The 25,777-nt window shown below is 32.4% G+C and overlaps 2 protein-coding genes across 3 annotated transcripts in view; one reads left to right on the top strand and one right to left on the bottom strand.

Annotated features, from left to right (window-relative positions):
* LOC106055411 (ATP-dependent RNA helicase TDRD9-like) overlaps positions 1 to 19,965 on the bottom strand; it is a 31,061-nt gene extending 11,096 nt beyond the window's left edge. The window contains exons 1-28 of one of the 2 annotated variants that reach the window (XM_056022493.1): positions 19,895 to 19,965; positions 15,930 to 16,180; positions 15,552 to 15,633; positions 15,211 to 15,402; positions 13,705 to 13,926; positions 12,519 to 12,641; positions 12,317 to 12,397; positions 11,982 to 12,143; positions 11,307 to 11,410; positions 11,065 to 11,123; positions 10,601 to 10,658; positions 10,142 to 10,226; positions 9,956 to 10,013; positions 9,497 to 9,601; positions 9,268 to 9,365; positions 8,855 to 8,986; positions 7,763 to 7,925; positions 6,613 to 6,676; positions 5,783 to 5,846; positions 5,345 to 5,446; positions 4,828 to 4,947; positions 4,170 to 4,277; positions 3,074 to 3,267; positions 2,538 to 2,657; positions 2,286 to 2,382; positions 1,631 to 1,735; positions 644 to 793; positions 44 to 133 (exon numbers count right to left, since the gene is read on the bottom strand). In XM_056022493.1, coding sequence (XP_055878468.1) covers positions 44 to 133; positions 644 to 793; positions 1,631 to 1,735; positions 2,286 to 2,382; positions 2,538 to 2,657; positions 3,074 to 3,267; positions 4,170 to 4,277; positions 4,828 to 4,947; positions 5,345 to 5,446; positions 5,783 to 5,846; positions 6,613 to 6,676; positions 7,763 to 7,925; positions 8,855 to 8,986; positions 9,268 to 9,365; positions 9,497 to 9,601; positions 9,956 to 10,013; positions 10,142 to 10,226; positions 10,601 to 10,658; positions 11,065 to 11,123; positions 11,307 to 11,410; positions 11,982 to 12,143; positions 12,317 to 12,397; positions 12,519 to 12,641; positions 13,705 to 13,926; positions 15,211 to 15,402; positions 15,552 to 15,633; positions 15,930 to 16,147 — 3,156 coding nt within the window. In that variant the 5' untranslated portion in view covers positions 16,148 to 16,180; positions 19,895 to 19,965. Of the gene's footprint in view, positions 1 to 43; positions 134 to 643; positions 794 to 1,630; positions 1,736 to 2,285; positions 2,383 to 2,537; positions 2,658 to 3,073; positions 3,268 to 4,169; positions 4,278 to 4,827; positions 4,948 to 5,344; positions 5,447 to 5,782; positions 5,847 to 6,612; positions 6,677 to 7,762; positions 7,926 to 8,854; positions 8,987 to 9,267; positions 9,366 to 9,496; positions 9,602 to 9,955; positions 10,014 to 10,141; positions 10,227 to 10,600; positions 10,659 to 11,064; positions 11,124 to 11,306; positions 11,411 to 11,981; positions 12,144 to 12,316; positions 12,398 to 12,518; positions 12,642 to 13,704; positions 13,927 to 15,210; positions 15,403 to 15,551; positions 15,634 to 15,929; positions 16,181 to 19,797 lie in introns of both variants that reach the window. The other variant, XM_056022492.1, reaches the window with a different exon arrangement.
* A 1,024-nt stretch (positions 19,966 to 20,989) lies between these two features.
* Positions 20,990 to 23,737, top strand: LOC129924952 (glutaredoxin-related protein 5, mitochondrial-like). The gene is made up of 2 exons (XM_056022491.1): positions 20,990 to 21,426; positions 23,124 to 23,737. Exons 1-2 carry the CDS (start codon positions 21,165 to 21,167, stop codon positions 23,303 to 23,305), a joined length of 444 nt encoding a protein of 147 aa, XP_055878466.1. The 5' UTR covers positions 20,990 to 21,164; the 3' UTR covers positions 23,306 to 23,737.
* Positions 23,738 to 25,777: the final 2,040 nt, after the last annotated feature.

Below are 25,777 nucleotides of genomic sequence, written 5' to 3'. Positions count from 1 at the left end.
GGATATTGTATGATAAAAGCACAGAGAAGTGACTCTGTCTTACCATGTAAGGCTTGTTCAGACAAGTAGCTGGCAGGTCTCTCAACATGCCAACTTCAATCAACTCTGTGTTGCCATAGTCAACAAAGAAAACCTTGATCAGACAAAACAAAAGTCTTTATATTCATGGTCACATAAAGGCACCAGTCAATGAGATAAAAATACTGTTAACAATGTGTGTCAATATTCCGGTGATATTGAGAAAAATAAGTAACATCGGTTTGACTTGGGTGAACGTGTGAGGCCAAGAGATAATTCAAATTCAAAGTGTTTGTCTTGAGTTAAAATCCTGGTGAGTTTTACGATACAGTTTAGCCCACTCAGTTTTAAAGGTGTACCTGCCCCATTTGTTTGGGGGAAGTAAAAAAAAAAAGCAAAAAGAGAGATAAGTAAAAAAAAAAAGTAAAGTGCTCCTTTCAGATCTTGCGCTCTAGGCATCCCCAAATGTTTATAGTCTTAGATACTCCTACAAAAGTCTTCACAGGTGAAATAGCAAATGAACACTCACAGCATAACCATAAAAGTTTAACTTGTACTAATTTTTTAACATCTCTAATTCCTCACACTCTAAAAATGAAATGTACAAAAGTTGATTCCTTGTTACCTTAGCAACCAAAGATGACTTAGCCATGGCTCCTGCTACAGGCACCTTCATGGTGTTGATTTCTTCCACTCTACCTCTGTAATACAGAGGGGATTCATCATCGTAGGGGGCTGCCACTAAGACACCGGGTTTCAGCATTCCACTCACAGGCTGAAACATGCATCCACGTTCAAGAACAAGGCAGTAATTGTAGCTACACTAACAGAGCTACTAAGCTATTTAATATTTTAATGACATTGCTTAGGTGATTCCAGTTTTAGTTCACACGTTTCCTGCAGGCTTAGATTTGATTTTTAAACCCCAGCGCCCAAAGGTTGAAAATAAATAATGATGTTATATGTCCTGATGTGAGCATTATCAAGTAGACATAAAAATGTCTTGCAACTTGAAAATTTTTAGTTAGGGGCTGACAACTTAGTAAAAACATAGCCATCATGTACACAGTAATAATAATAATAATGGCAATGTCTTTGATTTCGAAGATTGCACCATTTCACATGGCTATGCAAACCCAGATGCGACCTGCATATTTTTCCACACCTGATGCAGACAAACCATTATATACTGTACTATCATGAGCCAAGGGAAATACTGCATTCCTCACTGATTTTGGACTCGAAGACAAGCCTTATCATTATTATTATCATGAGATAATCTCTCATCGTTACCTTCCAGTTAATTTGTTAATGTAAAAAAAATTCTTTCAAATTAAAATAAAAAGAACAACAGCAAAAAAAAAAATGTATAAAGAGTTTTTACAAGTATTAAAGCTACTTTGAACAAAATGTACTCATTTTTGGTTTCTTTTTTCTTTTCTCATATTAAAGAAATAAAAATGAACTGTCCATCAAAATTGGAAAATAAGTTCATGTCAGGCAAATATAAAGTGGTAGAATATAAAAGGAGAAAAGTAATAATCTGAGGGAAATACTTTCATTTTAATCAACTAAGAGATATATATAAGAAACCATTAGAAGTGCTGTCTACCTTGAGAAAACTGTGAGGACCATTCAGTGCAGACTGTATCTCTGTTAGCAGTGCCACATTGTGCACATTATCACACTGGGCCCAGAAGTGACCACATTCTTTCACCTAGAGGAGCAGTTTAGTAATTACAAACAGTGAGGCTACATTTGTAATGAAGTACTATTAGAGAACATTAAATGCTTTTTAATTAATTGTGATTTCCAGTTCTTCAAATGATCTTGAGCATGCTAATAAATTGTTTTGCACTACAAATGGATGCCTGTGTATAAAGTGTGAACTTTGCTTTTATCATCTTTGTTAGCTTTCAGTTCTCTACGAATACAAGTGAACCAATCCATGTTGTCATGTTCATTTCTAAAAAAGGGTTTCATTACATTACTCTGTTTAATAATTGGCTTATTGTTTTTGTTCTTTTACAATGCTTGAACCAATGAGGAGATGAGGGCAAGGGTTAAATGAGTGGAGGGGAGACAACAATGAACTAGTTCTCATTCTTTCCCCCTTCTTTCAAATAGACAACAGATTCAAGTATTTCTCTTCTCCAGTTTTTTTTTTTGTTTAATTTTTTTGTTTACCTTTTAGATTTTGATTTTTATAGTTCAGTGAAATACAAGTTCAAAACCAGGGCTTAGCTAGTGGGTAACTAAATATTTACCTCTGTAACACTTAGCAGAAGTGTGGATGTTTCTGGATCAATTTTAACAGTATTACAGCTTTGGCTTGTTTCACCTGTGTTAGAATCTACTTTCAACCTGGCCAATAGAAAAATGTTAAATATTATTTCAGAAGAACATTATTAAAAGAACAATAAAATGCGTAAGAGAATATTTAAATAAAGAGAAATAGTAGATAGATTGTTCAACTTTTATTCAGTTCAGATATATAATGTTTGAAGAATAAAAAACACCTGCAAGAACGGAGATCACTTGATGCTCTCTGAGCAGACGCAGCTTTTTGTAACTCTTGCAGACAAGATTTTGTTTCCTCTCTTCCAAACAATGTGATTGGTAATTTGATATTTAGTTGCCTGAGGTTAAAAAAATGTATTTAAATTATAGAATTTTACTTTAAAATATATATATATATATACTAATATAATCCCCAGTCCTAAAAATAAAATTACATGCAAAGTTACATTTTGAACACTTATGTGATGCATGACATTGAAGTTTGACACTTAACCAAAGACTTGCAGCTATAACTAAAATGCAAGAAGTCTTGTTAAAAACAGTCTCAAAATGTCACTAAATTGTCAAGGACATTATACCATACCCTTTGAACAGGGATTAGAGATATATATTACTAAAATTAGATATTGTTTAAATCGTATATAAACATATAGACATATTTTGCTGAAACTAATATAGTTTACTGATTTTTACTTTTTTTGTTTAACAGGTATATAAAATAACTAAAGTTTGTAGTAATACAACAGAAACAGACCTAAGTTTGATAGCAGCATAAACAGCAGGATGTATCCTTCCCTCAGATACTGAACCAGACTTCCAGTGAAACTCAATGAAAGCTTTTGTTTGCTCACTACTTAGAGAAGGTGGAGGATCTTTCTGGCAGCAGCTGAACAAATCCCTCATCTGTTGTTCGTACAGGATACCTTGGTTTATCGGCAGATTTTTTACCTGCATGGAAAAATAAGTTCACATTCTAAAGGTTTTGAGACGTTCAACTAGGTCAGACATGCTCAGCTAAAATAATTGGTATATAACTGTAACCATTATTTATAATTAGGATCATCATCATCTTTAAATGGTTGAGTGAAGGCTTGAGAAGTTCCAATCTTCTCTTGCAAAAGCCTTGGACACAAAAACTTTGCTGTTTTGCAAGTGCATGTATGTCACCATACAGTCGAGCAATTTTTTTTTGTTTCCCAGACCTGTCGAGACAGAGATCAGCAAGTCTGAGGCAGTCAAAAAGAATATGAGACACGGTTTCCGCAGCGGAGGCACTGTAATTCAAAGTTTGGCCTTAGCAGTTCGAAATATGAGCCAACAGGACAGTAGCCTGACTTGCAACATGCTATAATAGCTTAATCAGGCCTGGACAGCCTCCACCATAGAGAACCGTCGTCAGGGCGCTTCATGCGCTTCCAGACTGTGCAGGCTTTTTGGATAGTTAGGATTGGCTACTTTTACATTAAAAGCATAGACAAGACAAAAATCTACACTTACAGACTCTGTTTGTTATGAATACCACTATAACATTATAATTGGTAAGCATTATCCTGTTTAAAATGTTGTATAAAATAAAAGGTTTAATTTACACTGAAAATTCTTTAGTTTCCTATAGCGACAATATACTGATGAAGCACCAAAAGCCATAAATGTCAAGCTTCATTTGTAATATAGATTTAAATTTTCTATAAATATATATTTAGTGTGTAGTTCTCTAATCGAATGCTCTTGATTTTATTAAAATATGGTCTATGTTATTTTATACATTTTCAATCAGAATCAAGATAGCAGTCTTGGTCTCAGCTGTAGTCTCTCAGTCTAGAGATGTAAACAAATGTAAAAATGTTTACCATGACAGTTCTTGTTGGATCATTGTTAGACAACAGCTTGACAGCCTCTTTCTCATCTACCTCTTCCTTTAAGGCATAGTTGGGGTAGAATGCACCACACAGAACTAACTACAAGGATAAATACAGAGTAAAAATATTTTACTTTAAATAAAATATAACTATAAAATAAGAATTTTTTTTTGATGTTTAGGTTTGATATTCTTACCTATGATTAAGTCCACAATGAAGTATGTTTTACCTTTAACTCTTTCAGTGCATATTATTTTGATAACAAAATTGAGTTACTTGCTGAGAGAAACGCTGCACTCACCAGCGCTAGCAAAGTTACTTGCTAAGAGTAACGCAGCGCTAATACAAGTCTCTCTACAACACTGGTATGGCTTACCTTTAATATAAGTCTCTCCACTGCACTGGTATGGCTTACCTTTAATACAAGTATCTCTACAACACTGGTATGGCTTACCTTTAATACAAGTCTCTCTACAACACTGGTATGGCTTACCTTTAATACAAGTCTCTCTACAACACTGGTATGGCTTACCTTTAATATAAGTCTCTCCACTGCACTGGTATGGCTTACCTTTAATATAAGTCTCTCCACTGCACTGGTATGGCTTACCTTTAATACAAGTCTCTCTACAACACTGGTATGGCTTACCTTTAATACAAGTCTCTCCACTGCACTGGTATGACTACCTTTAAAAGGTGGAGGCTGTGTAGGTTTGACAATGTTAAACTTCTTTAAACGTTGTTCCAACTCTTGGACGAGTTTGTGGACCTGGTCAAAAATAAAAATTTGTTAAATTTCTGCCAAATGTTTTGTCATGTGTTGCTTAGACTCTTCAGTAGTGATTAATGGGTTATGGAGAAGAAAAAAAGGAACAAAACCTCTTTGATAACTTGAATCTGAATTTTTAAAAAACCTAACCTCTTTGATAGCTTGAATCTGAATTTAAAAAAAAACCTAACCTCTTTGATAACTTGAATCTGAATTTTAAAAAAAACCTATCCTCTTTGATAACTTGAATCTGAATTTAAAAAAAAAACCTAACCTCTTTGATAGCTTAAATCTGAATTTAAAAAAAAACCTAACCTCTTTGATAGCTTCAATCTGAATTTTAAAAAAACCTAACCTCTTTGATAGCTTGAATCTGAATTTTAAAAAAAAACCTAACCTCTTTGATAGCTTGAATCTGAATAAAATTTTTCCTTCCCCATTGTTTCTCTGTCATTCCAGTTCTGCTGAATTCTTTCATCTTGACTCTGTTTTCCCAAACCTAAATAATCAAATGAAGAGATAGCTAAACAAATGACAGAGTAATGAAAGAAAAAAACTTTAAAAATCATCCAAACAAAAAATCCAAACAACTGATACATTTTTTTTTAAAATCTAAAAATAAAAATATTAAAACCTAAACAAGCAGAAAAGAAATAAAAACTACCAATAAGTAATAAATAACTCAACCGATATTAAATACATGTATAAATGTGCATAGAAATTTATATAACAAACTGATATGACTAATACCTTTTTTTTTTAAAGAGTTCATTTTAAGAAAACTGTATTGCTAACCATTAAAAAAATTAACCACAACCAAGAGAAAAAAAAATACCTTATAAGCATTGATTATGGCCAAACAATCACTGTGAGAGTTATCAGACCAACTCAGCTTGGCCCTAGTGATGAAATACACATATATTTCAGAGAGAATAGAATGAACTGGGTGGTTAATACATGTTGGATTTTCAAAAGTTTGATCTAAATTTGATGACCCTTATTTCACTGCATTGCTGAAGATATTTAGGTGAAAAATTTAAAGAATTCCTCTTAAAGGAAAAAAAAACAAGAAAAACCTAAAAAATACTTTTTAAAATCACAAAGCTTATATTGAGTGTCATTGTATCAATTAGTTTTGATCAGTCAGTCATGTCATATGTATGAATGACCTAGACATAATAAATCTGAGAGATTAGAAATATTTTTACAAAATATTGTTTTTGTTTAACTTTTTGCTTTCTCAATGTGCTATGATTCTATCACTTGTCTGGACCAGTTGGGAAAGGGGGAGGGAAGAAGGAGGTATCTTGGTGAATGTTTACAAGATCTTTTTTTAAATGCATACAAAAATGTTCACTCAGGGCTCAAGTGTTCTCAACATATACCACATCTGTCAAGTATGATTTCTTTCCCTTGTTCAAGATACCAAACAAAATTATTAATCCCCAATAGTTAATTAACTAATTGGTTATTTTTTTCTTATTGATTCTTGACTCCCTTAGCTATTTTTACCACTATTGGAAATGTCAAAATGTTGTCATTCTGTTTATACAATTAAAACAACCTTGACCATGACAATTATTAGTATGTGATAGTAAGTCAAATTTTTTTTTTTTAAATCTTTTAGATGACAGGTTTAAGAATCATTGTTAATTACTGACTTACTTGTAAGCCTCTAGCCTAGACTGCAGAGGATTAGCAAATATACTTTTCACTGTCAAGGCGGCACCTTCAGGATTAAACAAATATTTGTATAAACATCGATCATGTTTTTATGGAACTAACTAAATATTTACATTTTCAAAAAAAAACAACTGTTTTCTTTGGAGACAAAGAGGTCCAAAGATCTTTTAATGTCAATAGAGATCCAAAAATGTCTGCAGAAATATTTTGATATCTATAGAGGTCCATAAGATTTTTATAGAGATGTTTTAAAAAAAAGCTCTACAGCATAAACTACCCCTTTTAGACTTTGTGATCCAAAAGGCAGATGATTTAAAGGTCATCTGTTTCTATGCTGACAGTTAACGAGGGTGTCATGAGGCCAGCACAACGACCAACTTCTTTACTCTCTGGTACCCATTACAGTTGGGTGAACTAACTTTGGCCCTTGAAATCTTGGAATTCAAAGTCCCAGTCTTCAAAAGGATTTGAAATGGAATTCTCTCAGTTCAGAAGCCAAGTGCTTACCACTTAACCACTGTGTTCCTGCAAGTTCACATTTTAATGTCTAATGGTTTATAAGAGTAAAAAAAAACAACATCTGTCTTTTTTTTTCTTTAGCAGACATCAGGAATTCATTACAGTTTAGTGGACTACTTAAAAATGTCAAACTTTTCCATTCAAGACCCTCTCAATTCATCAACCAATCACTTTATGTTTTATGACATCATTGACTACCATGCCCCATTACATTTCAGAAACAAAATTCTTCTTTTCTAGCTTAACACACAATTAAAAACATATAGCTTTAAATTAATAAATTCATTATAATAAAAATGAATTTCATAATTAAATTAAAAAATTAAGAGAAAAAAAAACTTATATTTCATAGAACAATTACAATTACATTGTCATTCAGGCTGATGATAAATCACAGTCACAAGATTGAAAATAAGTTTGATTTCAGCTCTTATCATTTTTTTTTTAAAACCTTAAAAAATGTAAGTTAAATTAGTCTTTAATTGGATGATTCCTGGTCAAGTAATAATCTTTAATGAATGACTTAAATGTAATTATGTTCCCTGTCTATTCTGTTCTAACATTTACAAACATATATATATTTATATTTTAGACTAGAAAAGGGCTACTCTACCTATAATGAGGCATTCTTCCAAAACACCAAACACATGGCCAAGGACTAAAAGTTTCCCAATTCTGATGTCCACTGGCAGCTCAGCCAAAACTCGACCAATAAATGTTAGGTCACCATCATGGGGGTTGCATGTTTCACCCACAAATGAGCACAGAGCACCAACCTGCATATTGTTTTATGATACTTTTATAAGATACTTATGTTAGAACTCCTACTAAGGCATAAAAAATAATTAATTGTCTGTTATTATTGATTAGAATATTTAGTGGGCAATCATCTTTCCGAAGCACACTGAGGTTTAATGCATTTTTAAATTTCTGGACAATTGTTTTTAAAACCTGAGAATGTTACAATATTATATTACCTCATTCCACATTATTTGGATCTCCCAAGATAATGTAATCTTAGTATATTTAGCCTGACACATGCCAATATCTTAAGTGAATATTATCTTTAAGAGATTAACAATCAGAGACCACAAATTGGTTTTACACAAATATTTTATATTCTTCCTTTTTTGTTGTTTTACAGCATTATCACTAGGGTACCATTAAATTATTTGGTTTCTATAAAAATATAAACATTGTAAATAGATGGTTAATCTCTTTTATTTTAATTATGCTTTTAAAGCAGAAGTCAGATATCTGACACACGTGTTAAAGTGAAGCCTTTGCTCACATATCAGACTGCAAGAATAATCATGATGCTAAAGGGCCATGAAATTTAAAAATAATAATAATAGAGTAAAATATACTTGTATCCTAAAGAAAGGGGAAGGGTAGGGTTGCGAGGCATGAGTTTAATGGGAATTGTGAGGAAGCTGATGCAACATGGTACTTGTGTCTAAAAAACAAATTTCTGTTAACTGTGGACTAGCATAGTCCCCAAAGCTTGCAAGCTTCCCCTATTAGTGCTGGTACTCTGCTTGAAGGTTATTGAATCATCCAACTTTGGCTTGATATTGTCAAAAGGTTGACAACTCCTGACATAAACCATGCTATTTGTTTTAATTTAGAAGCTTATTACTCTATAATAAGCATTCTGTTTTTTACAATAATAATTATTGAAAGGATGATGTATCTTAATACATACCTCTTTTAAATTGAGGATTGTCCTCTCTATGTCTGACAAGTTTGGCGGTGACAAAGCCAGAGCCAATACAGCCTTAGGTTCTCCCATATTGAAAATTTTAGATTTCAAAACCAACGACTCGAGTGGTGAACGCTGAAAACAAAAAAAAATAATATATAGAAAAATATAGCAAGAGCCATTCAATCTTTTCTTTTAAAGTCAATATATCACTGTGTTCAATTAACCAAAAAAAAATATATATATTATAACATTAAAATCTAAGATAATGCATTGGAGGTGTCGTTTAAAGTAAAAAAAAAATTTTTTTATAATTAAACTAACAACCTGCATTTAATGTTTGTTACTTTAATGTGAATTGCTAAAATATCTAGTGTTTATAAGGTTCACCAAAAACAAAATAATTGAACACCTACTTTCATCTCTGGAATACCATATTCAGGAAGAACTCTGTCAAAAAACCATCTCTGCACCATGTAATAAACACGCCCATGGGACACTCTTCCAGCACGACCTGAGATTGTGTAGATAAAAAATATATATTTTAGTTATTTTTTTTTATAAAAGCATCACAAAATTGAACATTGTAGTGCAATTCAATAAGTATTTTACAATAACAACAAAATAGTTTAAATTTAATCTGACCTTTTCTTTGTTTTGCATTAGCCTTTGAGGCCCACTCCAGGTGTAATTGTGGGTAGTTGGACTCAGGATGACAGCATAAAGTCTTAGTTAAACAAAAATCAATCACTGAAAAGCGTAAAAAAAAGTACAATAAATAATTGTTAAATTGTTTCAACTTGATCCGAGAATAGGTGTGGGAGAAATATTGTGTTCAATTATCTAGGGGTACGAAACCAAATATATTTAACTGTATCTGTGAATACTGAAGAATCAATTTCCCTTGTTGGTATGAAACAAAATAATTAATTACAAGTAATTAATTGACTAATTGGTTAATTTATATTTTTTTCATTCATACCTTGTCTATGCCAATGAATAATTATGCAAAGTTTAAACAAAAAATGGTGTGGAAGAAATAACATGCTCAATCTTTTTACCAGACAGACAGAGTGAGTTGATATAAGATTTGTAAAAACTTACCATATTTAATATCTGGAACAGTGATTGAACTTTCAGCAATATTGGTAGAAATAATAATCTATGAAATGAAATATCACAACTTGAATGCCTGGCCTGACAAATAATCTTTATGCTTCATTTCATAAGGGCTGCTATTCAAATATTAAAATCTTTTGATTTTAGGTAGTTTTTTTTCTCTCAACATACCTTTCTAAAGCCCTTGGCTGGTTTCATAAATGCTTTATTCTGTTCATCCAATGTAATAGATGAATGAAGTGGAATAGGAATAACACTGAAGAGAAATAACAGGCAAACTGAACAATCAGTTTAAAAAAAAATAAAGGTGAGATTTTAGAAAGTCAGTAAAAGATGAAATGTTAAACAGACTAATCACCTTGTTAATAGACTATATTGCTTTTATCACCAGATGCAATGATGTCATGTCTTAGAATGACTATTGCTTTATAACCAGCCGTTAATAAAAAAAAAATATATTCATTACATAAATAGTGATTTATGAATCTGTAGTTTAGACAAATGAACCAAGGTTGCCAATTAAAAAAAATCATGTTTCATTTTTCAATTAATTTTAGGAAATGAATTTAAGAAAGTTATTAACAAAAAAAAAAAAGCTAATTAATTAATAAGTAAAAAGCTTCTACTTACAAATATGTTTCTTCTAAAGGCCTGACTTTCTCAAGCATATTGGTGATTTCATAATAACCTGGTAGTAAAGAAACAACAAATAATAATGATAACAATACAAAAACATTTTAAAAATAGAACATTGAAATGTAAAAATATAACAGATTATATTTATTTCACAGTCAAGCATTGCTGTCTGCAATAAATAGTCGAAGAATACAAACATATAATGTTGACTTTTAAATTTAAAAACCTTATTAAAAATGTCATCAAAGCCAATAATAATATAAAAAAAAACTAAATAAATAAATTAGATTTCTATGCTATGTGTAACGTAGACTAATAATTAATTATATATTTTCACAGATTATAAGATGATGGGAATAAAAATGTAACAAAAGTAAACATGTAATAATTAATAAAAATGAATCTGACATGTTTAGTCTGATATTAGTATAAACTATAATCATAAAATGTGTTGTTACCTGGTAGAAACATAAGCACAGTTCCTCTAACTGGAGCAAACCCTGTACTTTGATCTTTACTGAAAATATAAAAATAATTTTATCACAGACTTCTCTTGGTTAGCATTTAGTTTAATCTATAAAACTATCAAAGTTAATTTACTGTTAGAGGTCCAAAAACAAAAAAGCAAAATTCTGAACAAAGAAGAAGTGCAATTTATCAAGAGGCAATTTGAAACATGCCATTTCTGTTCAAGACTTACCCTTGTTCCTTTTCTTCAATCAGATCAAAATGTTTCACAAGCTCAATGGCCATGTCATACATTGCTGAGTGGATCCCTGGTTGAGCTTCATCTATTGGAGGAAGCTAAACACAAAGAAAAAAACTTTGATTACAAACCATTCAAAACTCTCTAACAGTATTAACTCTTTATCTTCTAACTGCCAACATTGATTTGACCCCATTAAACTAAATGGCCTTTTGGATTTTTAAACTTTAGTTTGCATAGTGTAAAAAGAGCATGCATTTTCCTATAATTCGATTCCAAATATAACATTTTCTGAAAACAAGCAAAAAGCTAATGAAGTTTAATCAGAACAGGATAGTGAAAGACAAATGAGCAAAATAAATAATACTATGGGATCGAGGAAAATAATTACAGAGAGTAAGAGTTAAGAGATGAGTCAGGCAACAGCCCTGACTAAAAGCTACTAAAGGAACAAATGAGTTTGAAAAAAAAACATTTCAACATAAGAAAGTGTTATATAAAAAAGTTTAAATGTTAAAATAACAGTTAAATATCTTTTTTTTTTATAGAAACACAACTATGTTTAAAAAAAATATAGCTTTCATGAAAAAAAATTTATTAGTTTCGTCCCAAAAAATGTTCATTATTTTATCATTAGAGAACTGAAGATAGCCAATAAACTATTCTTACTGGACCAAGTCTTGATGTTAAATCATCTGCATAAAACTCTGATACTGTGTGACGGCCTGAGTCTACATTGACAACTGGAGCCTTCTCTAAATGGTTGCCCACCGGTAAAGCAAAATAGTCAGCAAAAATGTCAGTGTCAAATGTGGCTGACATGAGTATAATCTGAAAAAAAAAGGAATGGAGTTTTGCTAAAAAACATAATTTCCTTTCATAGAGTAGAATTATTGAAAGTAAATATTCAAAAGACTAATGAAATTACGGTAAACTACGTCCTGAAGTAACAGCATGAGACAATGATTTTGACAATACATTTTTAAGTGCTATTGCTGACCTACCTTAACATGGCTAGAATTGGTTCGTAAAAGTTTCTTCACAATTAAAAGTAAAAAGTCTGTCTCAATGTCTCTTTCATGAACCTTTGAAATAGAGATAGTAACAAATTGTATTTCACATTCACACAAGGGCAATGAAAAACCAAAATCCCTAACATCATGGTATAAGCTAAAAAAAAACTTTAAAAAAAAAAAATCTAATTACCTCATCCAAAATAACATGGGTATAATCATGCATGTTCTTCTTGAGGATCAGTTTCTCTTTAAGAACTCCAGTTGTGCAATACAGTATACGAGTATCTTCAGTACTTTTGCGATCTAGGCCAATCTTTAAATAAACAATTAAGAGATTTGTGTACTCTAAAGATTTAACTCAATAAAACAATACAATAAAAAGCCAAGAGAGCTGTAAGAAAAGTCAATCTTTAAACAAAAAAAAATAAAGAGATAGATGTAATCTAAGGACCTAAGTCAAACAAACAATAAAGAGATATAAAGAGATAGGTGTGTTCTTAGGACCTAAGTCATACAAACAATAAAGAGATAGGTGTGTTCTTAGGACCTAAGTCATACAAACAATAAAGAGATAGGTGTGTTCTTAGGACCTAAGTCATACAAACAATAAAGAGATAGGTGTGTTCTTAGGACCTAAGTCATACAAACAATAAAGAGATAGGTGTGTTCTTAGGACCTAAGTCATACAAACAATAAAGAGATAGATGTGTTCTTAGGACCTAAGTCATACAAACAATAAAGAGATAGATGTGTTTTTAGGACCTAAGTCATACAAACAATAAAGAGATAGATGTGTTTTTAGGATCTAAGTCATACAAACAATAAAGAGATAGATGTGTTTTTAAGATCTAAGTCATACAAACAATAAAGAGATAGATGTGTTTATAGGATCTAAGTCATACAAACAATAAAGAGATAGGTGTGTTCTTAGGATCTAAGTCATACAAACAATAAAGAGATAGATGTTTTCTAATGATCTAAGTCAAATAAAAAGAGAGAAATGGACATCAAATCTAAAAAATAGAGAAACAATTTTTTTTGTTGAACTCAGAAATAGCTATTTCATTTAGTTTACTACATTGCAAGGAATATGAGTTTAATATATTACTTAACAAAAGTAAAACTGTAAATTGATTTTAAAATAAATTTGTGTGCTTCATAACTAATAGTTTTTCAATTGGTATAAGTAAAAAAAATGAAAGAAATGTTGAAACTATTCCTAAATCCAATATTCAATTATAAATGAATGAAAAAAGCTTATAAGTTAAAATATTACTTGCAATTTTTCCATATTTATAACTTTATAAAAATGTGATATAACCAGAGACAGAGAGATGATATTTAAAAAGCTAAAACACTATTTGAAAGTTCAAAACCTGGTAGCCGCAGAGTGATCCTATTGGCCATCCTCGTTCAGCACACACCCGCTGGGCAATAGATACAGCAGCAATCTTCCTGGGCTGCGTAATAACAATATTGCAGTATTTGGACTCAGATGCATAGTGGTCAAAGATGAACTGAGGGACCTGAGTAGTTTTACCGGAACCAGTCGGACCTTGAATAATTGTGACCTGGTGAGCTTCTATCACATTCACAATCTAGACAGAGAAGTAAAATCAACATGTTAAACAACAAAATAGTCAACTTCTACAAATACTCTAGATTAAGAATAATTCAACACCAAAGTGGAGTATGCATACCCCCTGAGGTACGGGAAGACTTTGGAGGGGGTATGTGTTGCACCTCATTAACTATGCTGATTTTTTAAAATACCCATTTATTATGTTCTGTTAATAAATTAAAGGGGGGGGGGGGTGAAGGGTACTCAGCATTACAAAAATTATAAAAGGGGTACACATAGGTCAAAAGTTTGGGAAAAACTGCTCTATGGGGCAGATGACGTAGAGGTCAACTTTCTTTGGTCCACAGATAATGAGGGTGTCATGTGACCAGCACAATAAACAACAGCCTTTACTTTTCCTAAACTAATGTAAAACTAGAGTGTCCATGAGTCCACCCAACTCTAATGGGTACCTTACATTAGTTTAGGAAATTTCTGAAATTCAAAATCCCAATATGCTTCGGGATTTGAACAAGAGACCTCTTGGTTTGGAAGTCAAATGTTTTAGCAATCAGCCACCACAACTCCTCAGCTAAATGAAAATATTAAAAAGTGACATAAAATAGAATGAAAAAATGTATGATTAAGCTCTGCTTTCACATAAGACATGTTAGAAAATATAATGTTAAACCTTTCACTATCAGTTACATTATAAAGCTTTATATACTGCCATTACAGAATTTAGTTCTAATAAGAAAGATATGGTTAACTAGATTAAAAACAAATCCAACAAGTCTATAAAAATCTCATTGCTATCTGATTGAGAAGTGTGCCCTGATGAATGTTGATACAAGAAATTGGGTCTTAATACCTACAATGGGTTTAACCAATGGCTTCCATGATTCAACAATATCTCACCGCAGCTTGGAAATGGTAAGGAGATTATGGAAGAAAAAAGATTTGATGATGTCCCAATGAAAGAGGTAGGCCACACACAAAAATCTAGCAAACCAAGTCATAGTTTAAACCCGATATATTCCAATGATCCTGCTTCTTTTTTATCTTCTTCTTCTTCTAGCCAGCTTTATTGCTGCAGAGCTGTGAGCTCTTTTGCAGACTGTGCCAAGGAAAAAAAGTGTACTGTTTTCTTCAGTTGTTCAGCACTGCCGTACAGGGTGTTGGTTATGTTGGTTCTTTTGATCATATTCTAATATTAAAGTTAAGCATTTGTCTAACATTAAGGGGTATGTAATGTCACAATATTTATTCAGAGTTACCTTTTCCTCGAATTACCTAAAGTAAAAGAAGTTTATAGAGTTACCTCCTCTCTAGCATTTAGCACAGGGAGATCGCCATAGCTGTGCTGTAAATTATAGTTGAAATATACATCTGTCGCTTTTTCTGGAATAAGGTCTTCAGGTATCGCTATTGACCTTCCTGGTACTGTGCTGTTTAACTCAAGTGCATCAAGATCATTGACAACAGATTCATTATCTCCATCGTCTGTTGAACCCTAAGAATACAGAGACCACATTTCAAAATATTGCAATGAAAAAAAAGGAAAAAACATCTCTCAAGTTTATGAATAACAGGCTACATTATTTTAGATTACAGGTTACATTACAGGTTACAATACTTAGCATAACAGGTCACATTACTTACACGATAGTGAGACAATAATTCTAATTCTTCCTGTTTTTTGTATTGTTCCACATATTTTTGTCCATCAAACCCTTCACCTGCTCTGTTGTAACAAAAAAAAAAAAAGTTTCATAAATAATTTTGCATAAGTAAAAGTCGTATAAAAAACTAAAATTCCAGTTAGCAAAGTTTATTTTAAATGCACAGTCGCTGCTTAAGGTGATAGAGACAGGGGTCTACATTTTTGTTGCATTTTAAAACTACATTAAATTTAGCTGTCCCCTCACATGACAATTATAATGTGCTAACCACAAGCATTCTCTTAAATATTATTTTCTCTATAAATTAAGGGTAAAAAAAAAAAAAGGCTAGAAACTCCACTAACTCGCTACTGCTTACCTAAGGCCAAGCCTGAGATATTTGGGTAACTGTTTTTCTAAATCTTTTTGTACATCCCGTTGGTAAACACCTCCAGTCTTGGGGTCGTACAAGCGACCACCAAGTGAAGAAGTCACAATTGCTTGACGTCTCTGCTCTTTTTTTTCACCTGTTTTTAGTCCGATTTTAAACCAGTCATCAAGCTCCTCAAGTCTTAATTCTCCCGTAATACAGGCCATAGTGCTAGTCCAGTAGTTCAGACAGATCTAGATCTAAAAGAAATAAATAAATCTAGATTCTAGATCTATCTAAATAATACTTTTAATAGATGATAAACAGGTCTAGATCTAAGAGAAGAATATCTAGATTCTACTAATACTTTTAATAGACGATAAACAGATCTAGATCTGAATCTAGTGAAATTGAGTGTCAAATCTTGTCTAACTAGGTAACTAAACTGTAAATAAATAATAATAAAAAATGGACTATAGATAGTGTTACCAGACAACTGCGCACAGAGGACAAAGCCTGACAAGGAGGAAAAAAAACAAGAATAATATACTTTGAAAAATTATAATGATCAAACTAGAGTTTTCTCAGTGTGGCCAACAAGCTTGTAATTCTTTTACCAACAATAGAAATCAATTGTCAAAATTTCTAGGAAAATCATTTGAGACGTTATTGAGATCTGAGTCCACCTAGGTTTTGCCCATTCTGAAAGTGCGAAGTATTGTTGTAAAAAGACAAGAAAACCTCATTGTTAAAACATGGCAGTAAATCCAAGGCTATACAACTGCTTTAATTTTCTAGGCTTTTTTGTAGGAGCTCATCGTTCTTACAAATCTAAGTATGCAATTCTACGCAAATTTTCTTCCCTTTGTAGCAACTATTTCTCTCCTATGTCTACTATGTGCTTATCAGTGATAATGCTCTTTCAGCAGTAGCATAGTACTAGGGATGCAAAAGTTACAAATCTTGAAAAGCTGTGAGTAAAAGTGGTTTTTTTAAAAGTGTAAATTAGATGAGCTCCTGTTCATAAAAAGATCTGTCAGAAAACGTGTCCTCTTTCTACAAGCAGGTTTGTGTATTTAAACCAGAAGATAGGCAAGATTATTTTTGGTTGATAAATTTTATGGATTGATGGATTTTATGCAATTTTAGTCAAAGCCGAACATTTTCACACTTTAGGTCTCTGTCTGTTGGGAGGAAGACATGAATGGGAGGAAGATATGAACCCTAAAAGGAGGACATGTCCACCTTTTGCCAGATGTCAGTCTGGTAACCCTAACTATAGATTAATTATTACTTAAGTGACTTCAGTTTCACTATCTTTAATCTTTTTTTAGTCCAATTAGTATCCATGAAACAATACAACAGAGACAGTCAACAGTGGAGCCTTTATATTGGCGTTTCCTTAACTTTAGCGTTTAATTTATCTCTTATCACCCTTATGTTGTATATTACATTATGAGTGACAATGTCTTCAATTCCAAAGATTAAGGAGTGTTTCAAATGGCAATGGAAACCCAGTTCACCTTCACCTATACCTTAGTCTGTTGGACCATAAGGGCAGTTAGCCAGTAAAGTATAATTTTTGACAGGACTTTGCTGGGAAGAATGCAAATCTTTAAAAGTGCGCTTATCATGGTTACACCTCCAGCCTTAAGAAGTTTATTAGGATTGTTGTCCAGGGCTCCAGTATTTTGAGGTATGATTTCCTAGCTGCTCCATATATTATGGATCCATAGTCTAACTTGGATCAGATCAGACTCCGATATAGCAGCAGCAAGGTATCTCTGTCAGCTCCACAATCTGCTGAGTACTCTTAGTATGTTTAATGACTTTTGGCATTTCTTCTTAAGTTCCTTAATATATGGGGGAGAAAATTAAATCTGGAATCTAGGGTAAGGCCTTTAGAAAAATTTTGTAGTTTTCACAACAGGGATCTTCTTTTTGTGTAAAAATAATTCAGGGTCTGGGTGGATTCCCCTTAAATTACAAAAATGCGTGCTAAAAGTTTTGGAGTCAGAGAATTTAAAACCATTACCGTTTCCCCAATTTTGAATTTCATTTAAACATAATTGTAATTTTCTTTCTAAAGTATTCATGTTTTTGCCATGTGTAAAAATGACAAAATCATCAACGTACAGGGAGCACTCTATGCAACAGAATAGATATAGAGCCTTTATAATGCTGTTTATTTTAATATTAAACAGTTACTGAGAGAATGCTGCCCTTGGGTACACCCATTTCCTGGTCAAAGATTAGATTCTAGGTATCAGAAGCAGAGTTGCCCACTCAAACCTGAAATTTCCGATCCTTTAAGAATTCCCTCACAAAGCAGGAAATGTGTCCCTTAAGTCCCATAAGCTCCAGGTCATGTAGGATGCTATGTTTCCAGGTTGTATCATAGGCCTTCTATATCGAAAAATACAGCTACTAGATGTTCTCGTCTAAGAAATGCATTTCTGAAGAAAGATTCCAGCCTTACCAGGTGGTCAGTTGTTGTCCGCTCCTGCTGGAATCCGCATAGGTAGTTAGAGATTATTTTATTTCTCTCAAGGAACCAGACCAACCTATTATTTATTATCTTTTCCATGGTTTTGCAGATGCAGCTTGTTGGTGCTATTGGGCAATATTTAGATGGGTCAGACCCATCTCTTCCCGGTTTAGGTGTTGGTATAACTGTGGCTTTCCTCCAGCTGTTTGGGAAAGTGCCTGTTTGCCATACACAGTTATAGATTTTTAGCAGGGTTGCCATTGAGGGTTTGGGAAGATGATTGAGGAACTGATAATGGATTTCATCTTCTCATGGCGTTGTGTCATGTGATTTGTCCAGCGAGTCCCTCAATTCTTCAAGAGAGAACAGTTTGTTATAGTATTCATTTTTCTCTGATCTGAAATCAATGGGATGTCTTTCCTCCCTGATTTTAACTTTTTGGAATTCTGGCGTGAAGTGTGCAGTGGATGATTTATCTGCTATTGAGAATGCAAGGCAGTCAGCTATATCTCTGGGGGACGTTACAGTTCATCCTTGGTTTTTTCAAATGCCCTATTGCATTTGATTCTTTCCCTTTCATCCGCCTTACTGCCTTCCAAAAAGCTCTAACAAAAGTTTTGGCATCCAGACTGCCAACATTTAATTTTAGTTCTAAGTAGTAGTAAGAGAAATACAAGACACTGATAGCATCTAAGAGACAAACAGAAACAAACTCTTTTTGTTCCCCTGGCAATCAAATCATTTTAAAATATAACTTATCATCTAATATATTTAAACTTTTCGGCATGTAAATTATGAATGAGTCAGGTGTGAATCATAATTCATAAGTGAATGTATACATCTTGGTTTTCTATAATGTTTTGTTTGGTGTAAGTGTAAGGCACAAATTGTAACATTGTAAGACATTAAATTTCCTTACGGATAATAACGATAATTACTATTATTAATATTATTAGATCCAGATCTATATATATATTATATATAATATAACTTTGTAACTTTATTATTATTATAATTATTTATTATTTAAATATTAAATTATAACTTTAAACTTATTAACACTTTAATTTTACTTTTTTTTTTTTTTGTAAAATTAACAACTAAACTAGCCTCTATTCTCTATTCTACTGTGACTTGAGTCTACTTTGACTTTATATTGAATAATATTCATGAATCATTATATTATTTATTTATTTATATTGTCTTTAACTTAAATTGGTTAGGTTCTAGATCTATATATTCAATCAAATAGTGAAATATTCATATTGTCTACAATCATACAATCAAGTAACAATCATTACATGATTACAATCATACATTTCATACAACAATGATTCTATTTTCTATGGACCAGTATGGACTAATAAATAATTATAATAGAATTAATACTCAAGCTATATCCATAAATATTAGATCTCAAAGATCTAGATTCTATCAAATTAATATAGATTAAATGTAGATCTAGTCTAATGTAAAATATATATACTATATAGTCTAAATCTAGGCTCTAGCTATAGATATATCTAGATCTAGATCTAGTCTAGATGTAAATCTAGTATTCTAGATCTCAATACTACCATTTCCTACTAAAAATAATTTCCAAAAAAAAAGTTCGCTTTTTTCTTTGCATTGTGTGCAGGGGAAGACACGAGTTTGTGCTGTTTGAATGTAGTAATAAAGAAACTTGAATAAAATGTATTATTAATTAAATTAGTAATAAGTAGTTTCAAATAAATCTTTAGTTCTATACCTAGATTTTTTTAGATCTGCTTATTATAATTATATTATTTAATGCTAAATATGATAGATCTTCTATAGATCTAAATAACGTTGATCAATCATGAAACTAATATTATGACCATATTATCATTTCGCATTCTTTCTTTTTTTTTTTTTTTTTTAAATCATTGATTAGCCAAAGGAGTCATTTTAGTGATTCAAATAAAGGAATGTTTGTAATTACCTCGGCCAGAATAAAATATTAAAGAAATACAAAGAAACTTAGATAGGGAAAACACGACTTAAATAGATCTAAATAAATATATCTAGATCAAAGTACGTTACCGGTTTAACATATACCATCAGCCTACGTTATTTAATTGTACCTTATATTTATTGGCCTATAGTATAGATCTATTATATTTCTTTAGACCTAGCCAACTACTTCAACTTCAACTACATTCCATAATGCATCTATAAAAAAAAGACCCCCCCCCCCTGTTTTCTATTTTTGTTACACCAGCTTCAAATTTAATATAGAATATTGATAATAATAAAAATAATAATTAGCCTACATCTAGATAAGTACAAAACATTACAAGACAAAGCTTTTGCTTCTATGCTTCGGACTTGACTTGAAAAAAAAGTTTTATAGATCTTATTTTTATGGGCTTTAGACTTCTAGACCTTAAAAAAATTTAAAAGAAATCAAATCATTAGTTCTTTTAATTTATATTTTAGTATCATATATCTTTAATATGTTATTGAGATTTGGTTTAACTTTGCCAATGATGAAAATCCTCTGAAAAGGTGAAAAAGATCTAAATATAGATCTAGTAGGAATTGAATCATCCATTCACAAATCACTCATCAAATGGTGAAAAAGTCAACACTAGACAGGAATAGAAGTTTAGATTAGTTACAATAGATCTAGTCTATGAGTAGATACTAATCTAGATCTTGTCTACGGTCTAGCTTCTAAACATTACATAATTTAGATCTAGATTGTCTTTCAAACATCTGCATATAAAACAGTAATGAACGCAATAACTAGAAGTGTTTTAAGTCATAACTTTAGGTCTTCGTGCCAATATGTGGTTTTCCGTGCATTCTCTAGTGAAGCGAAAAACATAAACTTTGATGACTTAGTCAAGGGTAAACCAATAGTTGTTTTTATGAAAGGTACTCCAGTAGCTCCCCGTTGTGGATTCAGCAATGCCGTCTGCCAAATACTCAAACATCACGGAGTTAAAGACTTTACATCTTATGATGTTTTGTCAGATGATGCAGTCAGGGAAGGTAAAATAAAAAAAAATTAAATTGTAAATATACTTCTTGTATAAATGTATAGTATAGACTCAAGAGTAGATCTAGATAAAATCTGATCTACCCAGTCAATCTAGAGTAGAGTAGATAATAGTCTAGGTCTAGATTCTATTTCTAGATTTGGGTATAGCCGCAAGGCAGTGGAGGTTTGGATTCAGAGTTTTCCTTCTCTCCTAGATGGGAAGCTTACTGGTTAAGGCGTCAGTTGCTTGACTTTGCCCCTTCTCCTGTCTGTGGTAACGGTTCTGCCAGGCTCAGTAACTGAACCACACATGAAGGCCAGCAGTTGGACTGGTTGTCAGAGTCAGAGGCTATTTGAGACACATATGCCACTGGAAGCATTTTATAGGTAATGATGGGCTTAAAACCATTACCACTTCCTGCGTTAACAACCCCCTCAATAATTTATCTCATTATCATACTAGATATCTAAATCTAATCTTAGATTTATCATCTAGTTTAACAGAGCTATTTAAAGTTGACTCAAATGTATATATATATATATATATGGTGGTCGATGTAACAGAGGCGCCCCACGGAAACGCTTTAATGACCAGCTTAGCTGCCAACTTGCCTTAGCTGACATAGAAGAGAGCAACTGGTTGCATGCTGCCTCAAAACAAGACGTCTGAAAGTGACTAACAAAGGCCGCTAGATACATATTTGAGACCAAAAGAAAATCTGCTGCAGAGGACAGACACAGAGGGCGAAAAGAAAATCTAAATCTGTGGATAATGGTTATGCTTGCCCTGGTTGTGGCAAAATATGTAGGTCACAGCTGGGGCTTTGCAGCCATGGGAAATACTGCAGTCCTCACTAATCTTCGGACTCGAAGACAAACCTTATTATTATTATTATATATATATATATATATATATATATATATATATATATAAGATTTATTCATATCTAGATTTTTAGATCTAGGATTCTGTCAAGATCTTGAAATCTTGATACAATCTTCTGTTAGTTATCAAGATCTAGTAGTAGACTCTAAGTACTTAGTAGATGTATAAGAGCTCACTGCCATCCCCAGTCAACTGCTGAGTGATAACTATGCATTGAACAGAATATATACCCCACTTCTAGATGAAAAGTCATCTTTTTCTAAGGCTGATGAGCTTCACTTTACTGAATCTCCAATTTTTAAATAGTTGCATATCTGCATCACAAACAAGGAAATTTTGCAAGCTAAGAATGTAAGACCATATCACATGATTCTCAGGACTCGCAACGTCCTTTCTGCAGGTAACAAAACCAGAAAAAAGAAAAATAGACACACAAAAGAAGTGAAAGGAAGACAACATCAAAGAATGGTTAGTCTGTCGATCAAAGTGCCTCTAATCCTGAAAAGATAGATATAAAGAGGAGGTCTACATATCATATATATAGACTAAGGGATGGGTGAATGGCAAGATAAATCTGCCTTCAAGCCTTCACATTTCAGAGAGAGCAGACACTAAATCACACAATCGTGCCAGGGGCTGGACTTAGTTGGCAGAGGTTATTTGAGATGCTTACCATTTAGAAGTACTTGCATTTAATCTATTAAGGAAATGAAGATTTAAGGATATGTGCATAGGATGTTTGGTATTAGTCCATAACTTAAATATTTTCTGTTGCAGTATATTTTTTTTTACAGATCTAATATATAACCTTTTTTTTTTCAGGTATTAAAAAATATACTAACTGGCCAACCATACCGCAAGTGTTCTTCAATGGAGAATTTGTTGGTGGCTGCGACATTATGCTGGACATGCACAAAAATGGGGATCTGATTAAAGAACTACAAAAAGTTGGCATTAGATCTGCTTTGTTAGATGCTAAAGACAACAGTGACGGCAAATCTTAAAAGAACAAAATAACCTTTTTGAAACTAATCCCTCAACCAATTGTGCACATACTCAGAACTCATAGCATGACTGACTGGTTAAACTAGTTACTATTATTTTATGGATAAACAATTGACAAAATCGGTCACAGTTAAAAAAAAAAAGTCAATTTTTTTGTTAAAGAATATGGTAAATATTGGTTATAAAATGGTAACTGGCCACATAATAAAAGAAAATTATTTTTTTTTTTTGGCGTTGTGCAACTATCTTATCAATTAAAATGACGTATTAAATTTCAGTCATCTATAGTGTGCGAGGTTAAATCTGTGAATGAATTGTGTTTTATTTGATGTAACATTGTTGAGAGAGATGAAAGTACTTTGTATAGCATTATGTTGTCTGAGCATCTCATGTTATAGATTTTATATATTACAATCGAATTGAAAATATCAGCTTTTTGTTATTTTTACTTGATTGCTGTTTTTCTTAAATTCAACAAACTAATAAAGTTTCACCCTACCCAAGCACTTAATTCCTACTGAGAACCAAAAAATTTTATTAATTCAATTATCATAATTTAAAAACAAAGTGCTTAATTCCAATGAAAAATTAAATGAACAGCACATAAAGAAATAAATAGTATATTCATTCACTGATATTGATTATAACTTCAAAGTATATATGACTCCGGAAGAGGATTTATCTGGTATAGTATTTAGCGTACTAAATGTAAATGATGGCTGCCTGGTCTTGTGGTATGTGCCCTGGAATGTCCCCTGGATGGTCGATGTGTTTTTTTTTCAACAAGGTTGGGTCAAGTCAGTCTGACACAGTAGATGACCAGCATTATTAAAGGCGAGAACGAGATTCAAGTACTAGTTATGTATAGCTATTATATTCAGACATTGACTACCGGTACTGTCAATTGTAAAGTACCAGTATTTAATTGTTTATTTTTCATTATTAATTATACTTATGGTGTTAAAGTGTCTTGTTATTCAGAGCCCAAGTTGTCAGGTTCTTGACTTAGCCATATTGTTCTGTCAAGGTTCTTGACTTAGCCATATTGTTCTGTCAAGGTTCTTGACTAGCCATATTGTTCTGTTAAGGTTCTTTACTTAGCCATATTGTTCTGTTAAGGTTCTTGACTTAGCCATATTGTTCTGTCAAGGTTCTTGACTTAGCCATATTGTTCTGTCAAGGTTCTTGACTTAGCCATATTGTTCTGTTAAGGTTCTTGACTTAGCCATATTGTTCTGTTAAGGTTCTTGACTTGGCCATATTGTTCTGTCAAGGGTTTACGAGGATCATAACAATATTAATTACCAGTACTGCTAATGCAGGAACCATACAAAATATCAACTTCACATAATTGTTGTCTTGCATAGTGTATATAGAATATGTTACCAGTCATTCCAAGATTATTGTATGACAAAAATTGGATTTGAGGAAATTCACCTAGTCTTATTAATCAATGAAGATTTTTATAAAGTCATTTAGATGTATTGTACATTTATATGGGCTTATAAGCATTGTTTTCAATTCTGAAGATTTAGGATAAGTGAACTAGTTCATGTGACCTGCATATTTTACTACATCTCATGCAAAAAAAAGCTGTTACCTGCAGAGGGATTACTTGTCTGTAATGGGGCTACTTAATCTGTATTTAAGGCTGTTGTCTGTAATGGGGCTACTTAATCTGTATTTAAGGCTGTTGTCTGTAATGGGGCTACTTAATCTGTATTTAAGGCTGTTGTCTGTAATGGGGCTACTTAATCTGTATTTAAGGCTGTTGTCTGTAATGGTGCTACTTAATCTGTATTTAAGGCTGTTGTCTGTAATGGGGCTACTTAATCTGTATTTAAGGCTGTTGTCTGTAATGGGGCTACTTAATCTGTATTTAAGGCTGTTGTCTGTAATGGGGCTACTTAATCTGTATTTAAGGCTGTTGTCTGTAATGGGGCTACTTAATCTGTATTTAAGGCTGTTGTCTGTAATGGGGCTACTTAATCTGTATTTAAGGCTGTTGTCTGTAATGGGGCTACTTAATCTGTATTTAAGGCTGTTGTCTGTAATGGGGCTACTTAATCTGTATTTAAGGCTGTTGTCTGTAATGGTGCTACTTAATCTGTATTTAAGGCTGTTGTCTGTAATGGGGCTACTTAATCTGTATTTAAGGCTGTTGTCTGTAATGGGGCTACTTAATCTGTATTTAAGGCTGTTGTCTGTAATGGGGCTACTTAATCTGTATTTAAGGCTGTTGTCTGTAATGGGGCTACTTAATCTGTATTTAAGGCTGTTGTCTGTAATGGGGCTACTTAATCTGTATTTAAGGCTGTTGTCTGTAATGGGGCTACTTAATCTGTATTTAAGGCTGTTGTCTGTAATGGTGCTACTTAATCTGTATTTAAGGCTGTTGTCTGTAATGGGGCTACTTAATCTGTATTTAAGGCTGTTGTCTGTAATGGGGTTACTTAATCTGTATTTAAGGC

This window comes from Biomphalaria glabrata, chromosome 3 (assembly GCF_947242115.1).
Source record: "Biomphalaria glabrata chromosome 3, xgBioGlab47.1, whole genome shotgun sequence".
Classification (NCBI taxonomy): Eukaryota; Metazoa; Mollusca; class Gastropoda; family Planorbidae; genus Biomphalaria; species Biomphalaria glabrata.
Note: the sequence above shows the minus strand (reverse complement) of the source record. Positions and strands in the feature narration are given on the sequence as shown.

Coding starts and splice junctions, on each gene's coding strand:
- LOC129924952 (XM_056022491.1), top strand. CDS start 21,165: ATGAACGCAATAACTAGAAGTGTTTTAAGTCATAACTTTAGGTCTTCG. Junction 21,427..23,123: donor AGATGATGCAGTCAGGGAAG/GTAAAATAAAAA, acceptor TTTTTTTTTCAG/GTATTAAAAAATATACTAAC.